This window comes from Cupressus sempervirens, chromosome 10, assembly GCF_028749045.1.
Source record: "Cupressus sempervirens isolate cs-2001-9-10 chromosome 10, ASM2874904v1, whole genome shotgun sequence".
NCBI lineage: Eukaryota > Viridiplantae > Streptophyta > Pinopsida > Cupressales > Cupressaceae > Cupressus > Cupressus sempervirens.
This window is the reverse complement of record NC_143127.1, coordinates 384,170,228-384,187,558: the sequence shown is the minus strand read 5'-3', so window position 1 is coordinate 384,187,558 and position 17,331 is coordinate 384,170,228. Positions and strand designations below refer to the sequence as shown.

Sequence of the window (17,331 nt, the reverse complement as noted above, 5' to 3'; positions counted from 1 at the left end):
AAAGTATATATATATATATATATATATATATATATATATATATACACACACTAAGAACAAAAAAACTAAGAAATATAGATGAAAAAATGCAAAAAGAATTATATATATTACTAATATCGAGTTCTTACAAATGCACAAAAAATACGAAATATAAAACACTAAGTACTAATAGATTAAAATAAACAAACCAAACACAAATAAATTACATAAAAGAAAAGAAAAAGAAAAGAAAAAAGGAGACAAAAAGACAAAAAATAAAGAACAAAGCCAACCATATATATATATATATATATATATTCACATACACACACACATATATATGGATTTGTGTGTGTGTATATATACACACACACACATATCATGGAGACTAAAAACAAGAAAAATGAGGTAAAAATAAACGAATGCACTACATGCAGAAAATAGATGCAAAAGAGAAAAAGAACACAAGAACTATATATACCACCAATATATATAGTTCAAAGACAATGGTAAAATAAAACAAATTTGAAACACAGACCGTGTCATAAATGTAAGAGAGATAAAGCTAAACAGATGAATACCACAAAGCCATCAAAACACAAACAAGTCAAACGGAAAAGAAAAAGGAAACGATAACGAGCACTAAGAAGGAAAAAATGCAAAAAGCAAGGAAGAGAAAGGAGGAGGGGAGGGGATGGGAGGGGAAAGAGGCAAGCCAATCCAATGGAGTGGCACTAGAAGAGAGGGGGTGGGGTGGGGAGCACACACAACTCACAGGAGGGGAAGAAAGAATCTCCAAAAGGAGGTTCAATGGGACACCAACACGGGAACACCAAAAGAGGAAAGAGGAATTACAGAGGGAGACCATCAAAAGACTACCAAGACAAACCAATAAGAAGGGGAGGGATCACAATGGGGAAGCCGGAAGGGAAGAAACAAAGGCCAAGGAAAAATGAGATATGTAGGAGAAACTCAATCTCTGCACGAAATTTGATCAAAAGGCAGAACTCCAAGTCTGCAAACAAGGCAGAGAGAACCCAAAAATTCTCCTTTTGAAGCATCAGAACCAAGGAAAACAGGTAAAAAGAAAAACTCCTGGAAATGGAATGGTTTCAACTGATCAACCTATGGGGATAGACCTCACACTTAGACAGGCATTGAATCAATTCAGACCCAAAACAGCCCAATGAAAGTGATTGAGGAACACTATAGATGTTGGAACTAGGAACTCTAATACACCCAAATCAATACCAGTATTATTGCAATACCAGTCTCATCTTCAATATTGTCCATTTCTTCCTATTTTTATTGTCCTATTGGGAAAGAAACCTTTAAATAGCATCTGATCTAAGGAATTGAAAATAACCATAGTTCTTTTATTAATCTTTTATATTATTGCTCACTGTCCAGTAAAAGTTCGATGTACTTCAACATCAGTTTTGAGTCCCTACATTTTCAACTACCATTCATATCATCTCTGTCTTTCTACTGACCATCCTAAATTCATTTCCTTGACAATTTTGATCCTATGTTCATGTCATAGTTAATTGTCATTCTAATAACAAAAACCCTGGTTAAGTGTATCCCCAGTATTATTACTTACTAGTTTGGCCAAGCTTCTTTGTCATGAAGCTTTTCAAACAATTGCAGTTCACATAAACAAAAGCAGCAAACAGTCTTGCAAAGGAAGCACATATATCCCATAACATCATGTATCCATTAGACAAAGAGAGTAGATATAAAAGGAAAACCTGAGCTGGAGAAAGAATATCCGGAGAAAATCTAACATAGCGCTGACTCCCATACACAGCAGCACTAACATCAAATCCACTGCCAATCTTTCCTTGGGCTACGCAGTGAGCTGTCTGAGACACAGCATGTACCAAATCAAAATCAGCATCTGTCATCTTCTCTGCATAGTTTCCACAAGATTTTGTAGGGAGATTAACAACCCCCAGGTAATGAAGGATGCCTGCAACCACAGCCGTTGTCATAGCAGCTGATGAACCTAGCCCAGTTTTTGCAAGTTCTGGTGAACATGCAACTTTAGATGAGGAATGTAAATTGTCTGTATCACTCATGTTGACATTTATTGATGAAAAGGCAGGAAGCGAAGATAGTGTCTCTGAAGATAAGGGTAACCCACGAGCATCAATCTGTAAAATACACCAGAGAATGATATTACCAACTGTACACATTCTTCATACAAAAAATAAGTGCACTGAAATACTAATTGCAAGGTTTTTTGTTTCATGGAAACAATCATCAATGGTAAAAAGTCAAAAGCATATAACATTTGCAATGCAGTTTAATTACAAATAACGTTGTTTTGGACAGATGAAGAAATGATCTCAATTTCATATCATAATGATAAAATGCCAACATGTTGGATCTCTTCGTATGTCATTGAGAACCGCATCTACATTGCAGAAAGAAGAGGCAGTGAAATTCTATTATACTATTTAAAGGAGTGCACATTGCAATCTGCAACCAATGTTATCCCATATCTTAGTCTAATTCCCCATCCCTTGCTCTTATGCCTGCAATATCAATGCTAATTGTGATATTCCACAGAAACCAGTTCATCATTACCAATCGCTCTCTACTACACACAAGTCTATTGCATGTCTCCAATGACGAATCTTTCTAGTGATTCCTCATGTCCACTTTGTGTCTATCAAATCATCCATACAAGGGTATTTAAAAGCATCCCACGAGCTAGAGTTCTGTCACCAGCATACAAGGTCCAACCCTAAAACAATAACTATCTTTTATATCTTGCTACATGTCCGCAGTCCTTCAATCTATGACGCGCATGCTAGTTGACTTCAAATATCAACCACCTATCCATCATGATCTATAATCCCCATCCCTTGTCTCTCTTTAACATTGCTTTGGTGATCTTCTTTCAGGATTCATGAATTCATAACTCTGACAACATTAGTAACTGCATATTACCAATGGCTACGCTGCATGAATTGATGCCAACCTTCCTCTAGTGTGTAATGACCCAAGGATAATTTTGACAGAGTTTCCAGTGCAATATCTGCTGTAGTTTCTCTTGTCATTTTGGTTTTGAGTTATTGTGATTGAATATTCATTAAAAATATATATTAAAATGCAAGTGCAATTCCGTTTGACAACAAAGATGAACAGCATATATCTTCACAATAAAATACTGTTATAAAGAACACTGAGCAGATATAAAGCTTCTAAATATAATGGAGGTTACAGATATGCTGTAACGATTCTCCCTTTTGCTCATCTGCATTGCATACCTCTTGATGTGGACTTGGCAGTGTGCCTGTGGTTGTGGCCTTTGATGATTCAGATATGGATCATCTTTGCGGAGCTTTCACCTTGACTGGAAACTTCATTCTTGCAATGTAAGACCTTGAGTGCTTATTTTGTGTTCTATATATATATTGTGACCATTTTGGGCCAGTAATGTGTTGGATTTCTTCTTGGATATCTGAATTATGTTGTTGCATTGGACTGTGCGCTTTCTTTCTTGTGCCTAGTAATGAGAACTCAATGATCCTACTTTCGATTATGATTATGGTTTACCGTATGGGGTAAATAGTTTAATGGATACAAACAATAGACAAGAACATGTAACACACCCGTACTCCTTTTATTATTTGCATCTATGCCGAAGAGATTACATAGTGCTTCCAATGATGATTACAACCATGATCCAAAGTCCGTTTCGGACAGTGTACATATACCATTCCGAAGGGGTGACTCAACCATCGCACCCATTCGGAAATAATTAATTCTACTCGTCGGCTATATAATAATTACCGACTACATGCTAATCTACCCGCTGGCTATTTTATAACTTTACCAACAACATCATCCCCCCAAAAGAGAAAAGTCGTCTCCGGATGACAATTACAAAATATCCACCCGTGCCGCTTTCTCTGCTTCCAACTCTTGGGTACGCTGAGCCAAGTGTCAGTGTACTACCTTCAACTAGATGATGAGCTCCTCCCGAGCTCTCTATACATCCACCAAGACAGCTTCACGTCCAACACCTACTCCAAGTGCCTCAAAGCGTATCACCCCTCTCGAAAGTCTTGCTCTATTGTTCTCTCCACCTCTAGTACACAGACACTCCATACCTGTAGCAGCTCCAGGTCTCATCAACTGGTCATACTTCCCACGACTGATAACTGAAGAGACTGGAGGTCTAGGGGACATCACCCCCAGGGGCGTCGAGGGGCAACGCCCCCGTAGGGTCCTGCTGCCAAGACCAAATCAGCACCCTCAAACTCACACAAAAGTCCATGGAACACACCATTTTTTGTGATTTTCTTATGATCCCACTCTTTTTGGCAACTGCTTATGTTTTACTACTTGTTTATGGTTTTCGCTTCCCTTAGGCATCATGCGTTATTCATTTTGAACATTTTTTATTTGTCATTTTTTTTTTTTGCTCCTTCCTCTATTTCTTTCTGTTGTACGGCTACATCTTCCTTTTCTCTTTGATCACTCAGAAAATGTCTGCAAAACCCAACCCAAAATCGACCTCTGCCTCATGCTTGTACGGCAGCAATGCAGATGCAGTGCTGTGTTTGAAGCAGTCCAAAATTGCTACTCCGTACCGTACCACCTGCCCATACCACGATAATGTCCTTCATCTCCTGTTCTATGTGACAGTACAATGTTTGAAGCAATATAAAATTGCATAAATCCTCTGTAATCGTGATCGTAGAACTTTTTTGATGCCCGCCCAATGTATTATGGTGTCTGTACAACACCTTCAAAATGTATTATGTTTGTCGTACGGTGATGGGGTGTCAAGAATGCATCGTACGAAATGTGCTTGAGTATGGCCAAGGCTCTCTCCTCTAATACCCGTACAGGCTTTGGTAACGCGATGAGTGTTCAAATCATGCAATCCCCTCCTAGGTGTACAGTGATGTGTTGTTTCCCTTCCTTCTAGCCATATGGGCTTCTTTTCCACCTCCACAACTGTCAGTCGTATGGTCCTTGCGCCTAGTTTCTCCTCTTCACTGTACACCGTACGGTCTTCAACATGCTATACGGTTTGCATTATGGTTCCCTTTCACCGTACACCGTACGGTCTCTTTACTCACCAGAAAAAACTCAACTTCTTACCGTCCTACGTCATACGGCCCACAGACTTAACTATTGTTTCTCTATTATAGCCGTACAATGGTTTCATCGATGCATCCAATGCTTGTAATTACCGTATGGTGTCCATCATATGATATAAAATTGTCGTATGGTGATTACATCCTCTACCTCTCCTTTATTTACTGTACGGTGTCTGCCAGATGATCTTACACTACCATACGGTGAAGGCATTGGTAGCTTATATGATGTCGTACAGTCACTGTACGGTGTTTTAATGACTTTTTTTTTTCAACTTTTTGTTTTTTTTCTCTTTACTACTACTCCTCATTATTCGTCAACGGGGGAACAGTTCGCACATGATATATTTTTAACTTGGAACTGTTCACTGTTTTTGGAATTTTTTGCCCGTCCAATGTCCATAGCTTTATTGCTCTGTTATCACCTACTTCTCGGATTTGGTATGACCCAACCCATTTGACTTTAAATTTTCCCAATTTGATTTCGTTCCGTCTGCCATACTTCAACACCAACTGTCCCGGTTGAAACTTGTTTAGCTTTAGGTGTTTATCATGCCATGCTTTGCGCCTGTTCTGTGTCACCTCCATGGCCCATTGTGCCTACAATCGTCGCTCATCAAGTTTATTTAAGTTACATGATCTTTCCCTCAGGTTTTCCATATTGCCCAGTTTTCTCTTGAAACTTGGTACCATGAATTCCGTCGGCTGCCACTCCTTGTTGTCAATAACTATATTCTTGATTTTAGAACCTTCACTCCGTACTGCTGAAACTTTTATTAAATCCTTCTTCTTTGTTTCCTGTGTAGACCGTATGATGTGTTTTCCTTGCTGTCGACACCTTTCTACTATATTCGTGGTTCAATGTAACAATTTCTTTCTACGCAGTCTATTTATTGTGTACCGTACGGTGGAATCTTTCCTTTTTCTGAGTTCATACTGTATGTTCTTCCCTTTAGCTTCAATCCTAACCGCCTTTCCTTCTTCCGCTTCTCTGTATTCCTTCGGACATTCATTTCCCTCTTCTTTCTCACCTTGGTCGACCTTAAATATTACAACTCGGAAAGAGCTTGTAATCCTCCATCTACTAATGGAAAAGGCCATTCACCAAATCCAAATCATCGTCCATCGATCCACCTTCCAACCGTAGGACTCCTTCCTCATTGGCTTCCAATCGCTGCTTTCCCTCATCCTCTTCTTTGGAATCAGATGATACCGCTTCTTTGCCCACCATTTGTGTGTGTAAATCAATAATGAATCATTGTCCCCTACTTTCCATTGATAGTGTACTCTGCTTCCAGTCATGCTTAACCCTTGCTTGTACAAGCCATCCCTAGCCCAAAATGGCGTCGTATCCTCTCCTCTTCAACAGGATGACGATGAAGTCGAGTAGGAACGGTTGTGTTCCAATAGTCACTGGTTGTGTCATCAGGACCCCGAGAGGTTTAATGCTATGTTGGTCTGCCGTTAATAATTGGAACGTAGGGGGCCACAACGTCGGCTGTCCCAACTTCTTCCAAGTATCTTCTGGTAGGACGTTTACTCTTGAACCTTCGTTCACAATTGTGTTTGAAAGGACTGTTCCTAATACCCATCTCAATGATCGTCGGATGTCATCCGAATGTGAGGGCTAACAGCATTGAGTTTGCTACACTTGCTCCGCTCTCCTTTTCCCTTCCATGTTCTCCTAGTATTTTAGCAGTCGGAGCGATGTTTGTAAGTGTCGATCGAAGTTGAGGCATTGTGAGGATCAGATCATTTAATTTGACTAGTATTTCAATTTGTAATATCTGCCTTATGATGTTTTGTTCTGCGCAGTTCCTCGTTGAGGTACTGGTAGTGTCCTTCAATTGTGATTTCTCTGCCTATGTTGTTTTCTCAATTTTCACCCGCGCTTCTTCCAATCTCTTCTTTTCTTCCGTTGGGTCGGGATACAATTTTGCTTGTTTACGAGCGATCGCCAAGACTTCTTCGTCCGTGCCGATGCTAATCAAATTCACTTCTTATTTCGGGCACTTGGCATCTTCATGATCTCCAGGACCGCACCATCTGCATAACAACTTTGGTGCGTTCTTTGATGTACAGTTCCGTGCAAAGTGGCCCCACAAATTGCATGATCGGCATTGAACCATCGAGTGGCCGTTCACATCATACTGAATTCGGCTACAGCCCCCATTATCATTGTTGGTATTGTTGTTTTGCCCTCTTCTATTATTTTTGTACCCACCCGAAGCAGCATCGTCATCACTAGTGTTTCCGCTCCCTCCCGACGTGGAGGTCTCCTGTGTCAGGAGCACTTGTTGATGCCCTCTTGTTTTCATATTGAAGGGGCATTCTTTTGTGGAATGTCCCATAATCTAACAGATATCACAGAATTGGTTTTTTAGACAGGACCCCTTCGTGTGACCTTCTATCTTGCATTCTGTGCACCATAGCTCGTTTCCCTTCATCTCTTTCTGCATATTCTTAAATTCTTTCATCATTCTGATCATATCCTTCTGGAGAGTGCGGACCTTCTTACTGTCCTTTTCGTCACCACTGCTATCTCCTTCCGAAAACAAGTCGTCTGAGTCAGATGAGTTACTTTTCTTCTTCTTTTTCGTTTTTTGTTCACTCTCTAAGTCCACCACCCGATTGTACGCTTCGGTGTATGATGATGGCGGCATAATCTTCATTTTCTTCCTTCACTCCAGGCGTAGTCCTTCAATAAACCATCACTTTTTCAAGCCACCTATCAGCTTAATTTCCATTTTATTTATTAATTCTTTTAGTTTTCTGGCATATACACAAACTGTTTCATTTTTCCCTTGCTTTGTGGTGTAGATTTCTGCTACGATCTCATTGTCATCTTGCAGCAATTGAAACTCGGTGATAAACTCCCTTTTAACTCCTACCCATGTAGTTAATTTTTGGAGATCGGCGTCAGCAAACCAATCAATTGCTACACCCCTCAGGGTTGCAGGGAATTGTCAGTTACACCATTCGCCGTCCAAATTGTTTCGCATGTCTTACAGTGTCTAATTGGATCGGTTGTTCCATCACTATTAAACTTTAACAATTTTTCCTTTGGTCTTGCCATTACTATTTGAGGTACTTGTTGTGTACCCGCATTGTTCTACACACCTGCGTTGTTCTGCACACCCACATTGTTCTGAACACCCGCGTTGTTCTGCACACCTGCGCTGTTCTGAACACTCGCGCTATATTGAACACCCACATTGTTTTGTACACCTACATTGTTCTATACACCCGCACTATTCTGAACACCCGCACTATTTTGGACAGTCGTCTTATTTCCCACAGTCGTGTTATTTAGTGAAAAAGGGTCTTTGTTATGCGAAGTTGTCTGTTCCAAAAGTGTATCGCGGACGAAGAGTTCACTCCACGCTCATGCTCCCTCTGTCATGCGAGTTAATTCCCTTCCGTCTAGATTCTCTTCCCTCGGCGTATACAGGTTAAGAAATTCCTCCCTTGTTTCTTCCACCAAATCCAACCACTGTCGAGTCTCTTCCAACAATTCCTCGATGCTTCGGTGTCTGTCGGCAATCTGTTGAAACCTTCGTCTACGATCAGCCTGTTGTGCCAAAATTTAATTCCCTTGCGCAGTGCGTATTTCATCTTTTTCCTTTAGCTTATTCTTATTTTTGTCAAGTTGATTCGGCATTACTCTTCATTCCTCTGCCTTTGTTCCATGTCCATGGGGCAACGGTGCCAAATGTTTACCGTATAGGGTAAATAGTTTAATGCATACAGACAATGGACAAGAACATGTAACACAGCAGTACTGCTTTTATTATTCGCATATATGCCAAAGAGATTACATAGTGCTTCCAACGATGATTACAATCATGATCCAAAGTCCATTTCGGACGGTGTACATATACCATTCCGAAGGGGTGACTCAACCATCGTGCCCATTCGGAAATGATTAATTCTACTCGTCGGCTACATAATAATTACCGACTACATGCTAATCTACCCATCGGCTATTTTATAACTTTACCGACAACAATTATGAGTTTATTGTGGTGTGATATTCCACCTATTTTGGATGGCAATGGCAACATTGGAAAAAAATGTTTGAAGTTAGAATGTTGTTATGTTTTGGAATATCAATGTTATTATGGAAATGTATTGTGAATCCGATTAGTTATTAAATGAAGTAAAGTTGTGTTATATGAAATTAAAATGCTACTCAATGTAGTAAAAGATATATGTTAGATTTAGTGGATTATTATGATGATAATGTTATCAAGTTGACCCTGCTCAGGGAATATTTATATCAATATGCTCTTTGTTGCGGTTGATATCATTATTTACTGCGATTAGTTGAATGAAATTATTTTATTGTGCTTTAATTGATAATTAGATGTGAATGGGATGATATCGTGTCATTTGAATATATGAGAATGCATACAATGTTTGAACTTGCTTCTAATGATTATGGATTTTTCAACTAATTACACGTATCTGCATGAGCAGGTACACTTGATGTGTGAATATTTTAGTGATTGTAGGTACATGTCATAAGCTCCACTTGGCCCCACAAGTCTGAGTGTGTCAGTATCCCTAATGCAGTTACATGAGATGGAACACTAACCGAAAATGTAACCTATGTAATGTCCCCTATTTTTAGCAGTTGGCAAGTAGTTGTGAGATTTTCACACCATCGCCCCAAAATTTTGGGTACCCCCTTTTTTTCGGTCGCCTTGGCAAATTGTTTGGAGTTGTCCAAAGTTTTCGATTTGAAAATTTTATACCTTGGACACTTTCTGGCCATGAGGGATTTGATGTGATTTGATTTTTTCACCCGGTGCGAAATTTGATTTTCCGGAACATGTAATTTTATCCGTAGGCCAAGCAAATTCAAAAACATCTTTTTCGATGGTTAGAACAATATTCGGCAAGATAAATTTGCAAAATTTTAGACTTAGATGAATTTTTGAAAATTTGAAATAATTGTATAAGCTTGAACATTTTCAAAATGAATTTGTTAGATTTAGTCATTTCGGAAAATTTTGATTTTTTCGGTGAAAAAAAGGAAATTTTTTATAGTGAAATTAAAATTGGAAAATCGATTTTAAATGCTAGAAAAGTGATTTATTTTGGTTAAAAAAATAAAATTGCATTGCAAAATTGAAAGTGGATTAAATTGCAAAATCTCACTAAATTGGGTGAAATAGTGCCTAGAAGATTTTTAAATATTGAAAGAGGTTGGTAAATTGGAATTGAAAATGAGTTTTAGCTTGCTAAATTCGATTTTGATGATATTTTAATTGCCAGTTAAATGAAAATTTGGCATCTCCTAGGCTTTCCTTGTTTTATTTTGTAATTTTTTATCACAACCGACAATTAAATGGGTTAATTTCACTGAGTTAAGTAATTTTAGCATGGCATTTAAATCTGGGCAATTAATAAAGAGCTAATTTAATTTTTGCTTTCCTCTAAGGCAAGTCGGCCAGCTTGGAGGAACAAGGAAATTTTGGTATAAGAGGAGTTCCCCCTCTCTCATTTCCTCATTCCATCTTCCTCCTCATGTGTTAAGCAATTTTTCTCTAAAAGGGCAACTTGCAAATTTGGGTGATTTTCTTGGGCAGATTTTCCCTTGCTTGACATTTTTTTTCTTCTTCCATTGTGGGCGAATTTCTGCCCTAGGTCATTTTGGAGCATATCTAAATTTTCTCTAACTTGGGTGATTTTTTGGAGGTCTGATTTTCTTGCTAAAGGCTGCGAATTTCTGCCCTAGACTTCGGCAATTTTCTTGGTAAAGGAGATACATGATCCAAGGTCTGATTTTTGGCAAATGTGGGCAATTTCAAGAAGGTCAAAATTCTGATTTTTGCTAGGGCATCATTATTTGCAAGAAGGCTTGAAATTTCCGAGATCTGATTCAAATTTGAAGAGGGCCCGATAATCGGTAAAGACAAAATTAAGGTAAAATTCTATTCATCTTAGAGGTGAAGATTGGTCTAAAGGCGGATTCCACTCCTTGTTCTTGCTCGGTTCATTTCCCTTATATTCTTCTTGCATTCACCATCCATCACTTCACCATTTCATTGATAGGTTGAAGTTTGGAGAGATAAGTGTAGATTTCATGATAGGGCACTTGGCAAGGCAGAAATAAGCTAGACCACCATAGGTTGAAGTTGGGAGATATAAGTGTAGTCCATTCTAAGGTAATGAAGAGGCAGAAATAAGTGGTAGTCCCACCGCTAAGTTGAAGGTTGGAGATTGATAAGCATAGAGATAGGACTTGGCGAGGCAGAAATAAGTTAGATTTCATCGATAGAAAGAAGGTTGGAGATCGATAAGTGTGGTCCATATCATTTAGAACGAAGGGGCAAAAATAAGTGTTTAGGATGGTAGATGTAAGTGCAAGCAAAAACCCAAAAGAAACAAACACCAAAAAAGACAATACATGATGCCTAAGACCACCTTCTCAAAAGTGAGGTGAATAAGTGATACTAATATTAGTACAATGAATATGATATAATTGAAAGACAGATTGAAGGAAGGATAATCCTCCATGGCAAAGAAGATCTACAAGAGCGGAATTGTACACATGGCAGCCTTCCCTCCTACCTTGCCTTGTCCGGAATTCATAATGGAGTGTGCATCCCAATTTGATATTGTTACCAAGTCCATCATTTTTGATGAAGGGATGAGAGTGTTGGCCAACATTGGCGGACAACTGGTCGAAGAAGCATTTAATATCCCCCAGTACAAAAGCATGACAGTGGTAATGATGGATCAGGCAGCCAAGTCATTTCAGGATAATCGAGAGGCTTTCTTCATTCACCTAAAGCAAAATTGGTTACACAAAGGCAAAAAGGGAATTACCAGATCATCGAGGCTCACCATGTCAAATTTCAAATCAAAGTATGGCGATCTCATTGTTCTTCTCATCTGGATCATGGGCTTAGCTCAAGGTATGCAATTTGAGAACTGGATGTATTATTTTATTGATAGAATTGAAAATGGAAAAGAAGATTTGATTGGGCTAGGATTATAAGCAATAATTTAGAATTGCAACTTAGGACCGTACAAAATCAAAAGCAATTCTATATAGGGTCCTATCTTTTCTATCTGATTGCAAGATTATATGAAAACCCTGGACTTAAGGCCTTAGGAGTAATTGGCAATAGGTCGAGGCAATGTTTGGTGCACGAGTGCTATCCACAGCTTCATTTGTACAACACCAAAGATTATAAGATGTTTTGTGACGCCTTTTCCATGAAAATGGTAAGGATATTGCAAGGGACACCTGCTAAGAGGCCCCCATTAGAAGCAAAAGAAAAAGTTAAGAAGTATGGGAGGTGGTTCATCCAATTTCCGCAATTCACATATATTAGAGTAGCAGGAAGCACAGTATGTCCCAAGAGACTTCCAAGGTACCCACTCAACAAGGTAGTTTTGATGGAATTGGTTAGACAACTTGAGCATTATGACAAAATGATGAAACTTAAGTTGCCCCAATCCTGTCACCTTTGCAGCTGCGGAGAAAGAGTTTGAATAGTATCATCTAGGATGGTATAGAGCAAGACAAGGATTCGAACATACATTTAAACATATTCCTACTATAGAAGATTCTTGGGCCAATGCCCAGGATGACTCTCATGTGAGAAAGCTAGCTTTCTCAAGGTTGTCAATGAGCATGATGAGGGCAATCAGATGGAGAGGTCTTGATATTCCCGATCAACTAGAAGATGATGAAAATGTGCTAAGAGAAGATTATGATACAGTGGATGGAATGGAGTTGAATCCAATGGATTAGGATGATCATCAAGATCCTTCCTTGAAGGCAGTTACAAGGACAGTTGATCTGCACACCAAGTCGTGGTACAATGGGAAGTTGAGGAAATTACAAAATCAGAGGGCACACCTTACTTATGAGAAGATGAAACCAAAGGAAGGTCCAGCAGAGTCAGTCAGACAGAAATGTAGGGGCAGTAGCCAGCAGCAAAGAATAGTTAAGAGCAAGAAGAGAGGTTTGGAGGTTGAGAAAAGTAAAGAACATCGGGAACCTCCAGCAAAGAAATCGAATGCAGCGCCATCAAGAGAGAGCATAATTGAGGCTAGAAGCCAAGAAGATAATACAAGTGGACAAGGGGCCGCGGTAGAGGTGAGCTCTGATTCAGAATCAAGTGGTTACAGTGACAGCACCGAGTACTCCTCTCGGAGAACCAACATGGAGAAGATGTGACAGTCAATAGTGAGGAAGAGGAAAAGCCAATTGATATTGAGGAAATAAGCCAGGTGCCCAAGGCCATTGGTGATGCTTTGCTAATCGAACCAAATCCAGATTTGGGGAGATGCATTGCACCACTGTGGTTAAGGAAAATGTTATGCCAAGAGGCAAGGTAGTGATTGTCTGAACAATTGAAGATATCCAAGGATTAGTAGAAAAGGGTGATAGCGAGAACCAAAAACAAATTGCAAAAACGGTGGCAAAGGTAATCAAGAGCGACATTGACGGTCGCCGAAAAATTCAGATTGCTATACCAACGATTAACAAGGCATTGGATGAGATTGTAGCTCAGGAGTATGAGATAGTTGAACATAACTTGGGAAGGATCACGGATGACATGGAATGTGAGGAGATCCAAGAAGGAATGGTTTTAATCAAAGAAAGGTTGAGGAAGGAAAACGAGAAGATTGTGAAGTTGGAGACCGAAAACAGGTATTGGAGAGATTGCCAGCCTATCCAACAATTGCATCAAGCAGCCCTTCCACAAGACAGCGGGAGCAACACAAAAGAGATATCAGCTCAACTGTGTGAAGTCAAAGATTGGATCCATGATACAATCCAAGATGGGCGAAATTTCTTGCCTTCCTTTGTCTCGACACTCAGGTCATTAGTGGCTATCAGAGACAAATTCAGAACATTTGAAGGGGAGTGGAAGGATTTCCTTCTAGTCAAAGACTTAGCCATTCCCAAGCTACAGGCATTCATTGGGCTACCAGAGAAATATTTGGAAAAAGCCAAGTTGATAGATGAAGGAGGATTGAGTGCGATGGAGTCTTGGTTTGTTGCCTTGACTATCAGATTGAGAATGCTTGAAGAAATACAGAATGAGATTGCACAGCACAGCCCAGGCGTTGATACTTCCATTTCAACCATGATGAGCGATGTTGAGGCTGCGCTTGATTTTGAAGATATCAAAGAGGAGAACGTCAATGAGATAGAATTTGGATCAAGATTGGATGAGTTGGGGAAGGTTGCCATCAAGAAGAACCATTTGGGCAACCTTGCCTCCCTCAATGCCTTAATCGGATACGCGAAAGAATATGAGAAGGATCATGAAAAAACACTATAAGCAATGAGCAACGTGATGAATTCAACTAAGCTCAAGATGAAGCATACACTTTGCCCTCCCATGAAGGAAGTCAACAACATGTTAGCCAAGTTTATCACTTTGGCTAAAAGGATGAAGGAAAAGGGTAGAACTATATTAGAAGATCATTTGATGTAAGGCCAAGTGGCAATTTCTCCTTCTTCTTGGGTAGGACAGGTATCTGATTTTGATTGGCTACCACTTTGGTGCCTTCTCATTGGTTGCCACTTTTTTTTGTTTTCATTGGTCCATTGATAAGGTGGCACTTTCTCATTGGTTGATGGGGTGGCAACCCTAATTAGGGTTTCTAGGATCCAATCTGGATCGTTGGTTTTGCCTCTTAATCTCTAGCGTTGGTTGCAATTTTGGTCTCTATATAAGGCCATTTGCTCTCACTTGTAAAGGGTTGAAGAAAATTGTTGCTAAGATAATACCTAACTGGCAGATTCGACGCCTACATTCCATCGTTTCCAGACACGAAATGTACTGGAAGCAGATGCGATTAAAATACCATCTAGATTCATACCTGATTCATATTTTCCTTCTCTGAATAGTTTTAATGGATTTCCCTGTGAATCCCGTCGAATCCAATTGCTATCAAAAATTTCCAAAACAAATCTAAGATATCTACACGAATTCGGGAAAGATTTTTCGATTTTGTGGTTTGTTGTGATTTTGGAAAGATTTTTCTATTTATTAACCTTTAAAAAAAACCTTCTATTTCATACACGGGATTTGCAAAAATAAATAGATGGCAATGCTTCCTATTGGACACCACGATTTGCAGATGTTTTTGGAGGAGGACAAACGACTGGCAGGAATTAGTTTGCAGAGGAAAAACGACGGACTGCAGTAGGAGGCAATAGGCGACAGGTGAGGCGAGGTACAGGCGAGGCACTGAAATGCAACCTGAAACTTCAAATCTTTCCTGAATCACACGCAGTTTCTGAAAAATTCCTCCTCTCTATTCGTGAATCGTAAAAATTGAAAATCGAACATTGGACTATAGTTTATTGTTTATCATATTTATTAAATTGAAATTTTCAATTATTCAATAGTTTCCAATATTAAATTTTTTATTAAATTTCCCTAGTTTCTTATAATGATTTGTTTATTAAATTTCACTACTTATTTTCTCTATATTTGATAATTCTTTCTTATATAGAATGAATATTGATTATTATTAATATTAATATTTTATTTTCATTTTGAAGTGTACAAATCTTTATTTTATATCTAGTAATTTTATGGTGTTAATTAATGTATTTTAATATTATGATGTCTTTATATAGTAAAAATTAAGTTAATAAAAAATTGTATTATTAAATTAATACAATATTATCAATTAATTTGTATTCACATATTAGAATTTAACAATGTTAAGTTTATAATATCTAGGAATATAGATTTTTTCTAATATTTAGTAAATTTTTGGTAAAATAAAAAATATATAATGAAACTAGTATATTGTACAATGTATTTTAATGTGTTAATTAAAAAATATAGATATAAAATAATTAGTAATAGAACTAGTAGTATTAAATAAATAATAATAAAGTAAATTTTCTATTAAAATGACTTATAAATTTATATTTATAATCATGTTAATTATTATTTTTTTATAGTTGATCAAATATTTGACCTTTATCATTTAATAATTATTAATTGCTTTTTGAATTTTTCGTTGACAGGATAATGGCAACTAATGTTAGCTCTCCCACCTTCAAGACTGATCCAAATTCACCTCTATGGAAATATGTCCAAATGATAGAACAAGTAAAAGGGGATGGAACATTTGTTTGGATATACAATTTTTGTAATGTGAGGTACAAAAGTTCATATAGTCATGTGAAAGCCCATCTTTGTGCAATTCCACAACAGGGAATCAGAGCATGTCCAGGAGAGAATGGTAATGGATTACCACCTCAACAAATAGCAGGATATATTAGAGAGCAAGAAGAAGCAAATGCAAGAGTTTCTCGTGGCACAAACCATCCTTTAAAGAAAGGGAAGAAATCAAGTACACATCCTCCATCTCACAGTGACTTTCCTGATGTTGTAGTAGAGAGTCACCCATTTTTGGGTAGAATTGAAGAACCTAATAATGTAAAGAGAAGCAAGGTGCCATTAGAGAGTGCATTTAAGAATGACGCTAGGGAGATTGCAAATCAAAGTGTTGCAAGATGTTTATATGCAAATGGTTTGTCATTTAACGTTGTACAATCACAATATTGGCAAGATATGTTGAGAAAAGTAAACGAGGCTCCAAAAGGGTACATTGGGCCAAGATATGAGAAGGTGCATAGCACCTTATTAGCAAATGAGGTAAAAAGCATTGATATTGCATTGGCTCCTATTAGGAATTCATGGAAACAAACAAGGGTGTCAATTATTTCTAATGGGTGGAAGGATGCCAAAAATCAGCCTCTAATCAATGTGATTGCGGTGTGCCCTAAAGGGGCAATGTTTCTTAAAGTTGTAGATTGCGAAAGGCAAGTGAAGGATGCACAATTTATTGCTAACATCCTTATACAATGCATTCAAGATGTGGGCCCTCAGAATGTTGTCCAAGTAATAACGAACAATGCAAAGAATTGTAAAGCTGTTGGCACGTTGATTGAGACACGATTTGAACACATATTTTGGACACCTTGTGCAGTGCAATCTCTCAATCTTATGCTACAAAAGTTGGGTAGGAAAATAAATTGGATCAAAGAAATCTATGCAGAAGCTGAAGAGATCCAAATGTTCATTACAAACCATCACATGTCACAAGCCATTTTTAGATCCATTTTCGCAGTTGGAGTTGCTAAAGGTAATTGAAATTCTTTAGTTCTTAACTTTTAAATTTAGTATTTCACAATAATAATTATGAATTTAGTTCTTAAAGTTGAGCACAT

The 17,331-nt window shown here is 38.3% G+C and overlaps 1 protein-coding gene across 5 annotated transcripts in view; it reads right to left on the bottom strand.

Moving 5' to 3' along the window:
• The window catches only part of LOC149534276 (GHMP kinase family protein), a 64,405-nt gene that overhangs the window by 16,118 nt on the left and 30,956 nt on the right, over positions 1 to 17,331 (bottom strand). For all 5 annotated transcript variants that reach the window (XR_016358081.1, XR_016358080.1, XM_089807513.1 and 2 more), the window contains exon 7: positions 1,731 to 2,135. Coding sequence is in view for 3 of the 5 variants with exons in the window: in XM_089807513.1 (XP_089663639.1) it covers positions 1,731 to 2,135 (405 nt within the window). In the remaining 2 variants the exon portion in view is untranslated. The remainder of the gene's footprint in view (positions 1 to 1,730; positions 2,136 to 17,331) is intronic.